This window comes from Rutidosis leptorrhynchoides, chromosome 11, assembly GCF_046630445.1.
Source record: "Rutidosis leptorrhynchoides isolate AG116_Rl617_1_P2 chromosome 11, CSIRO_AGI_Rlap_v1, whole genome shotgun sequence".
NCBI lineage: Eukaryota > Viridiplantae > Streptophyta > Magnoliopsida > Asterales > Asteraceae > Rutidosis > Rutidosis leptorrhynchoides.
The window spans coordinates 406474511-406492143 of record NC_092343.1 but is presented as its reverse complement, the minus strand read 5'-3'; the positions used below and the strand labels follow the sequence as shown (position 1 = coordinate 406492143).

Genomic DNA, 17633 nt, shown 5'->3' with positions numbered 1-17633 from the left:
TCGCGGGTCACGCGTTTTTTCTCGCACATTGTCATGCCTAATTATTACTCTATATTTTATATGTATAGTAGCATACACCCGCGAATTAACGAAATTATATTTATTTATATTTATTACTAATATTAATTATTAATAACTAATTGATAAATGGCTTACCAATGATTGATATCAGAGATGGACACGCTCTGATTATATGGTCACGTGTTGGATTCTCAATTCAATGACAGTAGAACTTTCTGAAGTGTTCTTGTATTGTCAATCTGCTTATGAACTATGGAAGGAAATAGCTCAAAGGTATGGCCAAAGTAATGGTCCATTACTTTATCAATTGAAGAAAGAATTGAATAGTATCAGTCAAGGTAATCTTTTAATTGCCTCTTATTTCAATAAGATGAAGAAGTATTGGGATGAATTACATAGTTTAATTGGTGTGCCTGCTTATGATTGTGGTAAAATGAGGGAATGTACGTGTGGTATTGCTGAAAAAATTTTGGCTATTGAAAATAGTGATAAGTTGATGCAGTTCTTAATGAATCTAAATGATGATTATGAATCTGTTAGAAGCCAAATTATCTCCATGGATCCTTTACCAACAGTCAATAAGGCATACTACATAGTGCAACAAGTTGAGAAACAGAAGCAAGTGACTACACATGTTGCAGAACCTACTGCATTTTTTGCAAGCAACAACAGAAGCTTTACTGCAAACAAGAAGGTTTATCCAGATAAAAGGACTAATAACAAAGGAGATAAAAGCTATTGTACCTTTTGCAGCGAAGAAGGACATTTGGAAGAACAGTGCTTTGAGAAAGTAGGGTATCTAGACTGGTACAAGGGGAAAAGGAACAAAAAGAAACCTGCAAGATTGGCTGCACAAGTTAACTTTGATCAGTACATGAGTAAAGACACACCATTTGACATAGCTTATGAAAATGAAGTTAACAATGAAAGGAAAGGTGAGCTTGATCAAAGGTTGGTTGCAGCTGTTTGTCAAGAAATGATGAAGCTGTTTCAAGGTAAAGGAGTTGCTGAGAATACTCCTGGCATGAATCATGCAGGTACAGCATCTTGTACCTATTCTTATGCTATGTCAAGCCTTGAAAAACAAAGTCATCATTGAAATGTCCCGTTCATATTGATTATAAACGTTCCATATTAATTGATTTCGTTGCGAGGTTTTGACCTCTATATGAGACGTTTTTCAATGACTGCATTCGATTTTAGAACAAACCATAACCTTTAAAATATTACGACGATTATCAAATAATGATAATCTAAAATATAGCGTTTTTCACACGACCATTACATATTGGTTTAAAATAATATTACACATCAACATAAGTCTTCGAATGCAGTTTTTAAACAATATTATACAAACATGGACTCCAAATCTTGTCCTTAATTTAGTATGCAACAGCGGAAGCTCTTAATAATTACCTGAGAATAAACATGCTTAAAACGTCAACAAAATTGTTGGTGAGTTATAGGTTTAACCTACATATTATCAAATCATAATAATAGACCGCAAGATTTCAATTTTATAACACATATCATAGCAGGCATTTCACAAACTGCATAGAGATAAAAATCATTCATATGTTGAACACCTGGTAACCGACCTTAACAAGATGCATATAGAATATCCCCATCATTCCGGGACTCTCATCGAATATGATAAATCGAAGTACTAAAGCATCCGTAACTTGGATGAGGCTTGTTGGACCAAATAGATCTATCTTTAGGATTCGCGTCAATTAGGGGTCATTTCCCTAATTCTTAGGCTACCAAGTTAAAAAGGGGCATATTCAGTTCGATAATCCAACATAGAAAGTATTTTCAATTACTTGTGTCTATTTTGTAAAATATTTATAAAATCGCATGTATTCTCATCCCAAAAAAAAAAGATTTTAAAAGTGGGACTATAACTCACTTTCACATATTTTTACTTCGTCGGGAAGTAAGACTTGGCCACTGGTCGATTCACGAACCTATAACAAATATGTATATATATATATCAAATTATTGACCAAATTAATGGTTAAGGTGTTTAAACTTGACATTATCTTTTATGGCATACTTGTAATCAAGTTGCCTTTTATGTTGTTTTATTAGGTCTAGTTGTTAGTGTGTTCACATGTATACTAGTTGTCATATTAGTGTGTTCACATGTATGCTAGTTGTCATCTAGCTTTACTAGTGGGTCTAGTTGTTGGTATGTTATGATTATGTTTTGCTTTAATCCTCTATATAAGGATGTGATTGTAACCATTTGAAATCAATCCAACACATTTAGTTTGTTATATTCTTGTTCATATTATTTCGTTAACCTTTTATTCATAGCAAATAACTTGTTGTTTTATGGTATCTAGAGCTTGGTTCTAAGTTAAGCTCTTGTGTACAAATACTCAAAGTTTATTCAAAAGTTCCAAACTAGTTATCTTGCTATCAAAAATAGAAGGCACAAATGAAAACAATGGTGGTATGGTCAATGGAATGGAGAAACTTATAGGCAACAACTACAAGTATTGGAAGATGTGTATGGAGGCTTTTTTTCAAGGTCATGATCTATGGGAACTTGTGACCGGAGGCGATGCCATAATTCCCGTAGAAACTCTAGAGAATGTAGAGTCAAGAAGAAAATGGAAGGTAAGGTGTGGAAAGGATCTCTTTGCATTGAGAACTTCAATTAGCAAAGAGTTCATAGAACACGTTCGTGATATTACTTCTCCAAAAGAAGTATGAGATACTCTTGAGAAACTCTTTTCTAAGAAAAACACCGCAAGGTTTCAATTTTTGGAAAACGAGTTAGCAATCTTAAGACAAGAAGGTATAACTGTTTCTGAATATTTCTTACGGGTCAAAAATCTCTGTTCTGAAATATCAGAGATGAGATTGATGCCAACGAGAAAATTAGTGAAGCTTGTTTGCGAAGATATCTAATTCGCGGTTTGAAGAAAGAGTATGTCCCGTTCATAACCTCTATTCAGGGGTGGACTACTCAACCTTCGGTTGAAGAATTGGAGAATTTACTCTCTCTATTCATTATTCAAGAAGCTTTGGCCAATCAAATGGCTTGAGGATTTGAAAATGATGCGGTATTGTTTTCAAAAGAGAAGAACTTCAAGAAAGGTTCTTCTAGCAAAGAAAAAGAAGAAGAGCAAACTAGTTACAAAAGTAACTATGAGAAGAAACCACCTACATGTTACAAGTGCGGGAAGGTTGGTCATCAAGAGATATTATCGTTCTAAAGTCACAAAAGCAAACGTGGCTTGTTCAAGCAACGATGATGATGAAGTTAAATGGGAGCAATGTTTTACCATTGATACGGTTGTCAAGAAGAATCAATGGATTGTCGATTCGGGTTGCTCTCATCATGTGACCGGTGATGGAACTCTCCTTCATGACGTTAAAGATCACAATCAAAATCGAGTTGTAATCACGGCCGACAACTCAACTCATCAGGTTAAAAAGGAAGGTAATTGTAACGACCCAACCCTTCGTTAAACCGGCCCATAAAAATTTTTCTCCTTATTTTATAATACATTACTAATATTAACGTTTAGGTCCCAATTATGTTTTCAAAAACATCTTCATTACAATAGCAAGTTTAATCGACTTTAAAACATATATTGCATAATTAAATTACAAAACAGGCATACAACCCAAGACCCGTTTGACATAACCAAAAGGTAAACCTTGAGCCGACAATTTTACTTTTCAACAAAACTGAGCATGGTGATTGGGAACGCTACCCAATCCTAAATAATTCAAAAGTTAAGTCTTCTAAGCATCACGAGCTAGCTCACTAGTCCCCATGCTTACCCTTGCCACGTACGCCTTGCAAATCTATAAAAATGTAAACAAAGAGAGGGTAAGCTAATGCTTAGTGAATGCAATAATTATACACATACATATATAATTTACCTACTTGCACTCCCTTACCATACCACAAGTTAAACCCACAAGTCAATGTATAAGAAACTTGCATCATCAATCTTACCACAATAATCTCGTATATCAAAGCCTAAAAGCTAGTAACATCAATCGCACCACAATTACCTCGTTTATTAATTCACACAAGCTAGTATCGTCAAAATCGTACAACTAGCATCAGCGTTAGCATATATTCGCATATCATCTCGTAACAAAAGCTAGTATCGTCAAATCGTACAACTAGCAACATCATTAGCATAATAATCATAATAATAATGAAATTCTAAACATCATCACGTATAAACCATGGTTAACCAATAATCGCAAGGGAATGACCTCACAAACAAGTCATCGGTGTTCATAACAACCATTAGCGCCCAAAAACGGCAATAGTATGCTAACCCCGAGGTGTTCCAAAAACGGCTATGGCATCACCCCCAAGTGTTCCAAAATGGCTATGGCATCACTTGATCATCGTGTGAGTAAAAACGGCTATTAATCACAACCATGTGCACAAAACGGCTATGTGCACAATTAATGAATGTGTGCAAAACGGTTATGCAACACATCAAAGGTCACAAAACGGCTATGTGACACATTGTCAAATAATAACAATATAATAATAATATATCGTCCACAAACCCTAAGTCGCATGTTAGTGCACAAAATCCGGCTATTGTGACACTATTCCCAAAGGTGACCAAACGGCTATCGTCGCATCGATGTGCACCAAAACCCGGCTATTATGCACATCGCGCACAAGCAAATAAATTATATACATACATGTATAACTATTTCACTCACCTTGAAGTCTTGAAGAAAGCAATCCAAATCCGTCAATCCGCCAATGAAACGTATCTAATCCATTATCATAATAATAAACAACACAATTAAGGTGGATTACAAACCAACCCATATTGACACCTAGTGCAATCACGGCACGATTGTACTTTCAAACACAATCCATGCCCAAACTCGCCAATAATCACTAACTAGAGTAATAATGGTTCCAATAACATCAATCAAACCCAACCATAAGTGTTAAACACCTATCTTTCCCAAATTGCCACATAAACCCAAATTTTGACACATTTCAAAATTAGTCAACTAAAATACACCCAAAGTGGTTCCAATACTTCTATAATCACTAATACTAGTGATTACACACCATTAACAAGCCTAAAACATGGCCAATTCGTTCACCAACCCAAAACCCACCAAGTATCAAAATAACTATTTTCCATAAACCCACTTCATCATCTAAATGGGTTTCACAACTAACAAGCTCAAAACCCTAACTTGAATATCAAATCATAAAGATGAAATTCAGAGTTGAGACTTACCAATACCACCAAAATTATGCCGTTGACGAGATGAACAACTTTAATACTTGAGCTTTAACCCTAGTCAACCTTCTTCTTCCTCAAAACCCTCTTTCTTTCTCTAAAACTCACTTTCTCTCACTAGGGTTTGAAAAATGAGAGGAGATGAAGAAAATGAGAATGAGATAAGGTTTGGAACTGATTTGGGGCTTAAAACCCGTCCATGGTGCGAAATTACCAAAACACCCTCAAAATATCCCTTAAAAACGGGTCAAATTAGTCAGTTCAGTGTGCTTGTCGCGTTTCGCGACACCTCCAAATGTGACACATCCAATCCAAACGCGATAGGTTGATCAGGAATTAGGAAAAATTGGTCGTCGCGTTTTGACCAATCCTGTCGCAGATCGCGATGCTTCAAAATGCGATATACCATGTCGAAATGCGATAATACCAGTTCTTAGCAGTTCAGGGACTGAAGTTGACATATTCTAATTCTAATGTAAATTCTAAAAATGCATAAGTGTTAGGTTGACTTTTAGTGGCGCTTTCTATACATTTACTGACACTTTCAAGAATATTTTCTGATGTATTAAAAATTCAGGGTGTTACAGTAATGTTATTATTGATGTTAATATTGATACATTTACTTTGGAAGATGTTTATCTTGTTCCTAAATTAACCAAGAATCTAGTTTCGGTACCTTAAATTACCGAAACCGGAAAGCATGTTCTTTTTGGTCCAACGGATGTGAAAGTCCTTGAGAATGTCAAGGAGATTGTGGGTGATGTTTTTTTCACGGGATAAAAGAAAGGTTCTTTGTTTGTGTTGTCTGCGGGTGAGGCTTATGTGAAGAAAACAAGTCAAACTGATAACGGAGCTATTTGGCATGCAAGACTAGGCCATGTGGGATATCAAATGTTACAAAAGATATTCTCACATAAGCTAGTAGATGGTATTCCTTAATTAAAGAATGTTCGTGAGGGGTAATATGCCAGGGGTGTCAATATGGAAAGTCACACCGACTTCCATATAAGAAGTCAACAAATCGAAAACAAGGTTTGCTTGACTTGATTCATACGGACTTGATGGGGCCAACAAGAACACCAAGTTATAGTGGTCATTGCTATATCATGGTGTTAATCGATGACCATTCTCGGTTCACTTGGGTAAAACTTCTAAAGGAGAAACGTGAAGCCTTATCAAAGTTCATAGAGTTCAAAGAAGCTGTAGAATCCAAATTTGAGAGAAAGGTAAAAGCTCTTAGGAGTGATAACGGTGGAGAATTCATGTCAAATGATTTCTTTACATATTGTAAAACAAACAGTATCTCTCGTCAAATGACTTGTCCAAATACTCCTCAACAAAATGGTGTTTCGGAAAGGAAGATTGCTTACCGTGTTTCAATATGCTTATCTTGGTTGCATGACAAAGGATTGCCTAGGGAGCTATGGGCGGAAGCACTTCAATATGCTTGTCATGCGTCTAATCAGTTACCATCTTGGCCAGGTACACAAAAATCATCTTTTGGGCTAGCTTATGGTGAAAAGCCTAATGTAAGCTATTTTAGAGTGTTTGGTTCTATTTGTTATGTTCATGTTCCAAAAGCTAACCGAACCAAACTTGACCCAAAAGCTCAAAAGTGTATTTTTGTTGGTTATGATTCTTACAAGAAAGGTTAGAGGTGTATGGATCTAGAAACAAAGAAGTTTACCACTTCAAGAGATGTGGTATTTGATGAAGTGTCATCTCAATTTTCTGAATCAAGCAAAAATGGTGAAAAAAATAGAGATTACAAATTTATGTTTCCTAGCTTCGACACTCAAGAAGAAAGTGACAATGATGGTGTTTCTCAAACTCAAGAAGAGGCACCTAGTGAAGAAGTACCAACCCAAGTTAGAAGGTCAACAAGAGAAAAGAGACAACCAAGATATCTAAGTGACTATGAGGTGAACACGGTCACAACTTGTTTCTTTTCAGGTGGCTTAACCGAAGAACCAACATGTTATGAAGAAGCTAAAGATTCTTCGGATTGGAGAAAAGCAATGCAAGAGGAGATTGATGCATTGGAAAAGAATGAAACTTGGGAGCTTGTCAAGAAACCGGAAGCATGTAAACCGGTTACTCGCAAATGGGTGTACCGTTTGAAGAAGAACTTGGATGGAACCATTACTAGGTTCAAGGCTCGTTTGGTGGCTCGTGGCTTTTGTCAAAGTTATGGGCTTGATTATGAAGAAACTTTTAGCCCCGTGGCTAAAATGGTGACGGTGAGAACAATAATCTCACTAGCAGCTTACAAAGGGTGGAAATTGTGGCAACTTGATGTGAAGAATGCTTTTCTATACAGAGAGCTTGATCGTGAGGTATTCATGGAACAACCTATTGGGTCACTTCAAATCAATTTCCAGAATATGTGTGCCGGTTAAAGAAAGCTCTTTATGGCTTGAAACAAGCTCCGAGTGCTTGGTATGGTAAGGTCGCACAATACCTTGTCTTTTGTGGTTTTAAAATTTCTGATGCGGATTCTTGTTTATTTCTGAAGAAAGAATCGGGTATTCATGTCTTAGTATTACTATATGTTGATGACATGATTATCACCGGAGGAAACGAGTCAGAAATCTCTCGTTTAAGTGGGGATCTTTCAGTTCGTTTTGAAATGAAGAATCTGGGGGAGATTAGATGTTTTCTTAGCTTGGAAGTTGATAAATTAGAAAACGGGTACTTTATCTCTCAAAAGGGTTATGCAAGAAGTCTCTTGGAACGTTTCAACATGGGGGAGTCAAAGCCCATGTCTACTCCAATGGAACCAAACCTCAAAATGAAGAAGGATCAAGGAAAAGAGCTCAAGGATGTAAAGTTGTTTAGACAAACGGTTGGAAGTTTGATTTATCTAACCATCACAAAGCCGAAAATTGCTTATTCGGTTAACATTGTTTCACAATTTATGCAATGTCCAACTAATGTTCATCTTGATGCAGCTAAAAGGATACTTCGTTATGTGAAAGGATCAATGGGCCATGGCTTGTGGTATAAGAAGTGTAATGATGTTTTGTTAAATGGTTTCGTAGATGCAGATTGGATGGGAGACGCAAATGATCGCCATTCAACTTCGGGTTACTGTTTTAACATGGGTTCCACGATTATTTCATGGTGTAGCAAGAAGCAAGATGTTGTTGCTTTGTCTAGCACGGAAGCGAAATACATAGCGCAACTATGGCAGCTCCAGAGTGTACTTGGCTAAGAAGATTGATTGGTGACATACTTGAAGAAGTAGATTATGTTGTCAAACTTGCTTCGAATGCTGTTTTTCATGCTCGTACTAAGCATATAGAAATGAGGTATCATTTCATACGTGAAAAGGTTCTAAGCGCGGAAATCGAGCTAGCAAATGTAAGGACAAATTATCAAGTAGCCGACATCTTTATTAAAGCTCTAATGAAAGCCAATTTCATGGAATTCCGAGAGGCATTGGGGATTTTTAATTGGGAGTTTGCACTAAGGGGGAGTGTTAAAATATTAGTGCACAACTCAAACTCAAGTGGCTCAACTTGCTCAACTTGATTTTGGAATTTATTGATCAAGTTGCTCAACTTGTCCAAATGGGTTTAGGCCATTATTGACCAAATTAACGGTTAAGGTGTTTAGTAGACAACTTGACATTATCTTTTGTGGCATACTTGCATAATCAAGTTGTGACAACCCGGAAATTTCCAACCAAATTTAAACTTTAATCTTTATATGTTTCCGATACGATAAGCAATATTTGTTAAGTTAAATTTCAAGAATTTTAAACTATGTTCATACATTCATTCAACCTCGACCAAGTTACAACGATTCACAAACCATTAAACGAATATGATTATATATGTATATGTGTATATATATTATAACTTGAAACGTAAACAAAATATTAGATTAAATACTTTATATGATTGTATCTGTTTCAAAATTTTTATCAATGGAATTAGAAGATAAGATCAAATGATTGAATTATTAGATATATTGAATTATGATTACAAGTCTCTGTTGAAAGGTCCACGTTGATTTGAGAAATCTTTCCATTTTAACAATATTCGGAAAATGGTAAAGTGATTTATAAATAAGAACAAATTGTCAATCATTGAGAACTAGACAAAGGATAGTGGAAGATTGAATCTCATAAAGACTCGATTGATCTATTTAGTTTCAAACGTACAAAAACGTTTTCAGCTTAAAAAGAACTTTATTATTAAAACGTATATAACTTTTATAAATATCTAGAACCACTTTTGACAACTCATTACTTAACTAGTATGATAAAGATAACGATATTTATATTTTATTTTATATATATAACGATTTAAATTAATATTATATATATTTATACGCGTATTATACGTACATAGTTTTATACTTTTACTATACTTAAACTTTACCTTTACTTTATTTTTACTTTACTTTAACTTTAATAATTCACTTTAATAATTCATACTTTAATAATTCACTTTAATAATTCATACTTTAATAATTCACTTTAATAATTCATACTTTAATAATTCACTTTAATAATTCAAAAATCTATTATAAATAGAATTCAATAGGTTTCATTATTTCATAGAAACTTGAAAATATTTTTCTCTAAACTCTCTCAATCGATTTACATATATATATTTACTCTGTATTATTTCAAGATATTATTAGTATACATAAAATATTACGACGGAGTGCTGTCCGAGTGATTTCGAAATTGTTTTTCGAGTGGGATAGGATTAAGGAAATTATGGGTTATAGCTATAGAGGTGATTGAGTATGGTTCATGGGTATGCTCGTGAGATCAATATAGTGTTTATCATTTCCGTTGCGTCTACGTACCTTTCCTGCAATATTGAATCTCAATATTGATACGTGAGTACTCATAATTTAACTTTTACATACTAATAGTGTATCCCTGACTAGTGCTCGAGTATTTAGGATTATGCATGCTTGTACTTTTGATATTACCCTTAGACAGGTTAGGTTGAATGTTGAATTAGTTACACTTGCGGTTGAGATAAGGTATAAGATATGCATGTCCTTGGAAAGCTAGCGAAAAATTAAGAACTTTTCCTTTAGATATCGAATGGTTTCGATGAACGTATTAGAAGTTATAATCAATTGAATTTTTGATATTTTTATTAAAAATGATTATTATTATCGTCGTTTTTATCGTCGTTCTAGTTTTATCTTATTATTATCATTATTATTATCTTTATCAATAAAAGGGATTTATCATTAAAAATTGTTATTTTTTTTATTATTACTATCGTTATTATCGTTAAAGTTATAATTAGTATTATTATTATTATCCAATTATTATTATTATTATTATTATTGGTATTATTATTATTATTATTATCATTATTAATATATATATCATTATTTAAAAATGGTTATTGTTATTGTTATTATTATTATTACTATATTATCATTAAGATAATTATTAGTATTATCGTTAATAATGTTATAGTAACTATCATTATTAATATTAGTGTAATTAAAACAAATATTTGTAACACCTAATTATTTTGATTACTATTATTATCATTATTATGAACACGATATAAAAGACGATTAAAAGCTATTAAACGAAACGATTAGGAAATAATGGGTAAGAGTATCATGATGAAATTAAAATATTATAAGATATTGATTTAGATAAAATTATCGTTCTTATTATTTTTATCATTACTATTATTATTAAAAGTATCGTTAGTATTAAAACTATCATTTTAACAAAAATTATCATTTTAATAGAAATGTCATTGTTACTATAAAATATCATTATTATTATTATTTTAAATAGAATTATTATTTTAAAGATAATATTAAAAATTATCGTAAATATTAAAGTTATCATAATTAGAATTATCGTTTTATCTAATGTCATCTTAGTAATTATAAATATTGATATTTTTATAATAATAATTATTATTACAAAATAATACAACTTTTACTTACTATCATTATAGATATTATTTTATCAAATAAATATGTGATACAAACATATTTTACTACGTGTAATAACTTACTTTAATAATACCTATCATATTATCTTTATGATATTAAATGAACCCTATAAATTTTATTACTTAATATATATAAAAGTATATTTTATTATATAAATTTAATATAAAATTTTATTTATTAATAAATAAATTATATTATTTACTCTAATAAATCTTTTAAAAATATTTAAAAATATAAAACAACGATATTTAAACTATATATTAATCATGTATAGATTTTTGGAAATTATTTTGAGTCAAATTAACTTTTGTTGACTTTTGCATATTAGTCTCGAGCATTAGGATTGTGGTACACTATGACTTGACCTAATTTGTTAGACAAATATTGACCAACACATAAATATATATAATTAATTTAGGTTCGTGAATCTGAGGCCAACCTTGCACTTGTTCAATGACGTTATATGTATTTTTACTACGAAATACAGTATGGTGAGTTTCATTTGCCTTTTTACCCTTTATATTTTTGGGACTGAGAATACATGCGCTTTTATAAATGTTTGACAAAACAGACACAAGTAATTGAAACTACATTCTATGGTTGAATTATCGAAATCGAATATGCCCCTTTTTATTAAAGTCTGGTAATCTAAGAATTAGGGAACAGACACCCTAATTGACGCGAATCCTAAAGATAGATCTATTGGGCCTAACAAACCCCATCCAAAGTACCGGATGCTTTAGTACTTCGAAATTTATATCATGTCCGAAGGAGGATCCCGGAATGATAGGGGATATTCTTATATGTATCTAGTTAATGTCGGTTACCAGGTGTTCACCATATGAATGATTATTTTTGTCTCTATGCATGGGACGTATATTTATGAGAACTGGAAATGAAATTCTTGTGGTCTATTAAAATGATGGAAATAAATGATTATGATAAACTAATGAACTCACCAACCTTTTGGTTGACACTTTAAAGCATGTTTATTCTCAGGTGTTAAAGAAATCTTCCGCTGTGCATTTGCTCATTTTAAAGATATTACTTGGAGTCTTTCATAGCATATTTCGAAGAACGTTGCATTCGAGTCATTGAGTTCATCAAAGATTATTATTAAATCAATTTATAGTTGGATAGTGGATATTATGAAATGGTATGCATGCCTGTCAATTTTCGATGTAAAGAAAGATTGTCTTTTAAAAAACGAATGCAATGTTTGTAAAATGTATCATATAGAGGTCAAATACCTCGCAATGTAATCAACTATTGTGAATCGTTTATAATGTATATGAACGGGTCCTTTCAGTTGGTATCAGAGCGGTGGTCTTAGCGAACCAGGTCTACATTATTGTGTCTAACTGATAAGTCGATAGGATGCATTAGTGAGTCTGGACTTCGACCGTGTCTGCATGTCAAAAGTTTTGCTTATCATTTTGTGTCGAAAATTAATTACTTATCATCCTCAGGAAATTACCTGCTTATCATTTTTAGTCTAAGACACGTCTTGCTGCATTGATTGCATGAATAGTGTATAGACAAAAATTCATATCTTAGCATATCTGCTAAATCATATCTTATCGTATCTGTTACTTTAAACTTTGCCTGACATATCCCGCAAAGTCCTCCGTAATCTACGAAATCTTTTGATCTATATATATATATATATATATATATATATATATATATATATATATATATATATATATATATATATATATATATATATATATATATATATATATATATATATATATATATATATATTCTATGTAATTAGAATACCATCCGTTAGCCAAAATCATTTCATATCAAAAAAAAAAAAAAATCCTTTATCCAATCGTACGAAATGGAATTCGTCATCAGTTCAAGTCACTCAGATTCCAAAATGGAATCCCATTCAAGCTCCGAAAGCAGTGTGACTGGAATAGATCAACCAATCAGTCATCACCTATTCTGGATGAATTGGGAATGGGTTCGTAGCCTCCTCAATCATTGGAGACAAGAAGAAGGTGATCCCTTCCATCCACCACATTGCCCTCTTGACGAAGAACCTGAAGCACTTACCGGCGAACCTGTCCGAAACACCATGTTCTCGCTCATTTCCAGAGTATCTCGTCACTATTATATATTACATCAAATTTTAGATTTTATTTATCCGCTCGTCCGAACCGACAATCACCCCGGTGTAATAGAAGAAGTCAACGAGCTTCGCGCTCGGGTAGTGGCTTTGGAGAATATGGTGCAGAGATTACAAACACCAGCAGCAGCATCAGCAACATAACCAGTACCACCATCATCAACGCCAACAGTACCATTACCACCTCCAACCACAACCGCGTCGTAAACCTCAACTTCACAATCTGTCCCACGGGCATCAACGTCATACGCACCATAGATACCAAGGAGTACCAACAACAATAACTGATGAAGTATTAATTCATAACTTCATTGGAGAAACATTCTGCGGCGATTATGTAATCTCTAAAGTCTTAGAGATTATCTAATCTAGCCCTAACCATAAATCAGTTAAGCGAACCAAAAATGATAGAAGGAAGAGTAGAAACCCTGACAAAAATGGTGTGTGATTAACAAGCTAAACTTGCTTTACCAACAGCATTAGCAGTACCGTCAGAGTTACCAGCATCGTCACTACAGTCAACATCCGAACCAACAACACCGATAACATCACAAACTCTGTCAGTTCAAGAATCACTGTGGACATCATTACGAATCAATAACGTGTATATTGTATCAACGAGTTATGAAGAATTAACTCATTCCCTCTCAAGAAATTATATGTATATTATATATATATATATATATATATATATATATATATATATATATATATATATATATATATATATATATATATATATATATATATTTTGAAATAAATCTTTCCGTGCTAAACTATTGTGTGTGAATCTTAACTACTCGGTTAATTCACATTACAAATATGCAATAATGTACGTCCTTCAGCCGCAACTTAACCAGTGTTAACTACAATCTCTGTCGCAATTCAACAAATTCCAATTCATAATAAATCAAGTATATATTTGATTTTACACTTTCATCATCGATGTACCCGAAACTTTTCAGATAACATCATTCGTACTTTGCAAAATTCACAAGAATTCCACGAACCGAACATCATACATCAACAAATAACGAAGTATTGATTCATAATTTCAATGTCATTAAAGAAATACTGCGTAAAAGTTATGTACTTTTTAAAGCCTTTAGGGATTATTAAATTCTAGTTTCAACCGTAAATCAAATGAGTTTAATTTAACATTAACTCATTAAATCTATGTTATATCTGAAGAAAATATACATATATATATTTTCATAAAGACTGTAATAAAATTCTTTTGTACAAAATATTAATTGTGAAATTTTTTTTTTAACGGGTAGGTAATACCCGAGAGATATATAAATTCACAAATAATATATTACATTCTTCGAATCTGATTCAGCAAATTATCCATTATACTCCCTACTTTCACAACAATATATATTCTTTTATAGAAATCAAAACAACCATACTCATTCAAAATTTAATTACATATTCTGATTTTGAAATCTCAAAATTCAACTCGAGATATGACCAAAATCATCACTCTTAGATCCTTACATCTTTCACAAGCTATATTTTGACTTCAAAACTGTATTAGAACATCAAATGTATGTTAACGATTACAATCTGTGTTCAAAGACACTTCGAATGATGCGCAATCGAGATGATGATCCAACCACATGTTACCCACAGTTATGTACCCGAAAAACTCTTGAAACCAAAGTAAAAGTTTAAACAACGTATCCGCGTCAGATTCTTTGGCATTTATTAGCAAAAATAACTTTGCGACTCCTATTCAAAGTAGCCAGTTTTGTCACAGCTCCAGCAAGTCAACTTCGACTTTTCAGTCAGACTAACCTTATTATAACCTTGAGATATACACCATCGTTACCAGGGAACCTTTTATATTCCACCACATTATTAGCAGATGTACCAACAACTTCATTACCCTTTGACTTTAGCCTCTCCAAAAAGTCATTATAATTATTTATTGAAACCCCATTATTTACTCATTCGCATCTTGTAATGAGAATTGCCATACGAATCATTGGGAATTAGCAATCAGTATTTTGAAATCTCACAGCATGTCTACGCCAACAGTTATATGTGTATATATAACGTCTATCTTCTGGACTTAATTTGAATGTGAAGTTTCTGAAAAACACTCCGAACTAAGAATTGGTTCTCCGAAAATGGAAAAATATGCTGATGAAGCAGCAAAAACTAAAAACGACTTTAAACGGTAAAAGCTGAATGATAATGATGAAGTGTGCTGGCAAAGCGCAGAAAAAGAGAAGTTTTGGAACTGGAAAACGGATTGAGCAAAGTAGGAAGGAGGCTTTGGACAAATTACAAAGACTGAACCTGACTTCAAAGGATCCAAATGATTCAGTACCTGCTGAAGTCATTAACGAATACCTTGCTCCTGACTCTAAATCCCTGCGGACAATATTCTTCATCATCCTCTGATATTAGAAATTCTAAAATATCATCATATCTTTCATTATAAATATCCTCCATATTTCTGAAGATATTTTCTTAATTTTTCTTATTTGAAATCATTTACCTCTTCGCACTATCTGTATTACATCATAAAAGAAACTATTTTAGTTTCTAAATTCTGAAACATTCAAGTTTAAAATAGGAATATTTTGAAGTAGTGTTGGGAACTGAAGCATGAATTAGTATAATATAATGACACTTGATCAACGTGATTATATTACAGTAAGTCATGCTGAGTTTCTAAATAGAACGTGATGATTCACAGATCATAATATCATCATGTGCCATGTTATACGACTCTTGTATTCTATTTAACCTCTAAAATATCAAGAAAATATTTCTTGATGATTCGGCCTTTTCCAAGGTATTCTAGTAATTTGACAAGTCAAGATCGTGTCATCACAATTTCCTTCCTAGAACATTAACAATGTTCATTCTGAAATTCATATCTATGAATTCTGGACCATTACAAGCGGTGCTTAATCGCAAGAAGAAGAAACAAAAGGACAAAACTCCGAAATAAAAATTGGGGTATAAATTGCAGCAAATAAAAGAGAGCATTAACTGTTAATGATAATGATTATAGAAGACAGAAGCAGAGACTTTGAAATATAAGGGAACATATAAAGCCCAACGATAAACCAGAAATTATAAACCATATATATCGATGCATATAGCAATAAAAAGACACGGGAGAACTAGAAACACTATAAACCCAAGAGTATAGTAGAAGTAAATAGATTCTTCTGGCGGTAGATGAAAAAGAAGAATGACCGATATGAAAGTTAGAAGTATATCGAGAATCAGAACTGGATGGAGCATATTGATGAATACTTTAAAATATGAGTTGAGGGGGAAAGAATAGAAGGTGATGAAACATGACTAAGAACTTAGAAATCAACAGATTTAACTCACACAATGGCGGAATAAGTGAATCAAACCCTCTAGTGAATAGGTTAATTTTTTTTTTATTAATTTAGTCAAACCACAACTAAATCAAGTGTGATTAGATCAACACCTAGAGCTATTATTCACCACCTGGGTGATTTGGACTGAGAGAAAATTGGAGGAGCTCACTAGATCTGAGTGTGTGTAACAAATGAGAGGCTTAACCTAAAATGAAGAACATAAGACTTTATATACCCCGGATGTTGACTCACCCATACGATTCACTCATCACACGTACGAGTTGGCTTCATCAGCCGTACGGGTGATCACTCACTCGTGTCTTCTCATTTAGGTTGTAATTGTGACTTAGCTCAGCATCAACCATGTGTATGAGTCTGTCAGCCGTACTAGTGAGGCTTCACTCGTACATCTAACTAAGTCTAACATAGTCAAACATATAAATCTCGTTCCTGCCGTTCCTGTAACCACATACAAACACGTATAGGATAATAACGAGCAATCATGGTGGCCTGTAAACTGTTGTACCTGCAATGGACGTGGGTAGATGTCTAGGGACTTGCATAAAATGCATCAACAGAAGGTGTGAGTTGTAAGGAAACGAAGGAGGTGAATTTATAAGAAAATCTCTGACATAACAATTAAAATGGACGATCGCATTTAAAGCGGATCCTAATTCCCTTGATTACCGGAGAGTCAAATCTTATTAAGAAGATTTTCTTCAAATCCCTTGAAATCTGAGAATCAATCATATCTACGTCAAATAATAAGATGAATCTACACTTACTCATTTCACTCTTCTATGTTAGCTTCATTCGTACTCTTCATATAAATGGATTGTTTATCCAAATTATTCGCTGATGATAAAACTCTAATTTTTAGCCCGTATGCATCATGAAAACATA

At 33.1% G+C, this 17633-nt stretch overlaps 2 protein-coding genes across 2 annotated transcripts; both read left to right on the top strand.

The window, feature by feature from the left end:
• Nucleotides 1-220: 220 nt before the first annotated feature.
• On the top strand, nucleotides 221-6934 carry LOC139876176 (uncharacterized). The gene is made up of 6 exons (XM_071863474.1): nucleotides 221-1058; nucleotides 2456-2646; nucleotides 3112-3475; nucleotides 5857-5951; nucleotides 6063-6158; nucleotides 6251-6934. The coding sequence occupies exons 1-6, from the start codon at nucleotides 221-223 to the stop codon at nucleotides 6932-6934; spliced, it is 2268 nt and encodes a 755-aa protein (XP_071719575.1).
• Nucleotides 6935-7297: 363 nt separating this feature from the next.
• LOC139876175 (uncharacterized mitochondrial protein AtMg00810-like) lies at nucleotides 7298-8493 on the top strand. Its single transcript, XM_071863473.1, has 2 exons — nucleotides 7298-7444; nucleotides 7795-8493. Exons 1-2 carry the CDS (start codon nucleotides 7298-7300, stop codon nucleotides 8491-8493), a joined length of 846 nt encoding a protein of 281 aa, XP_071719574.1.
• Nucleotides 8494-17633: the final 9140 nt, after the last annotated feature.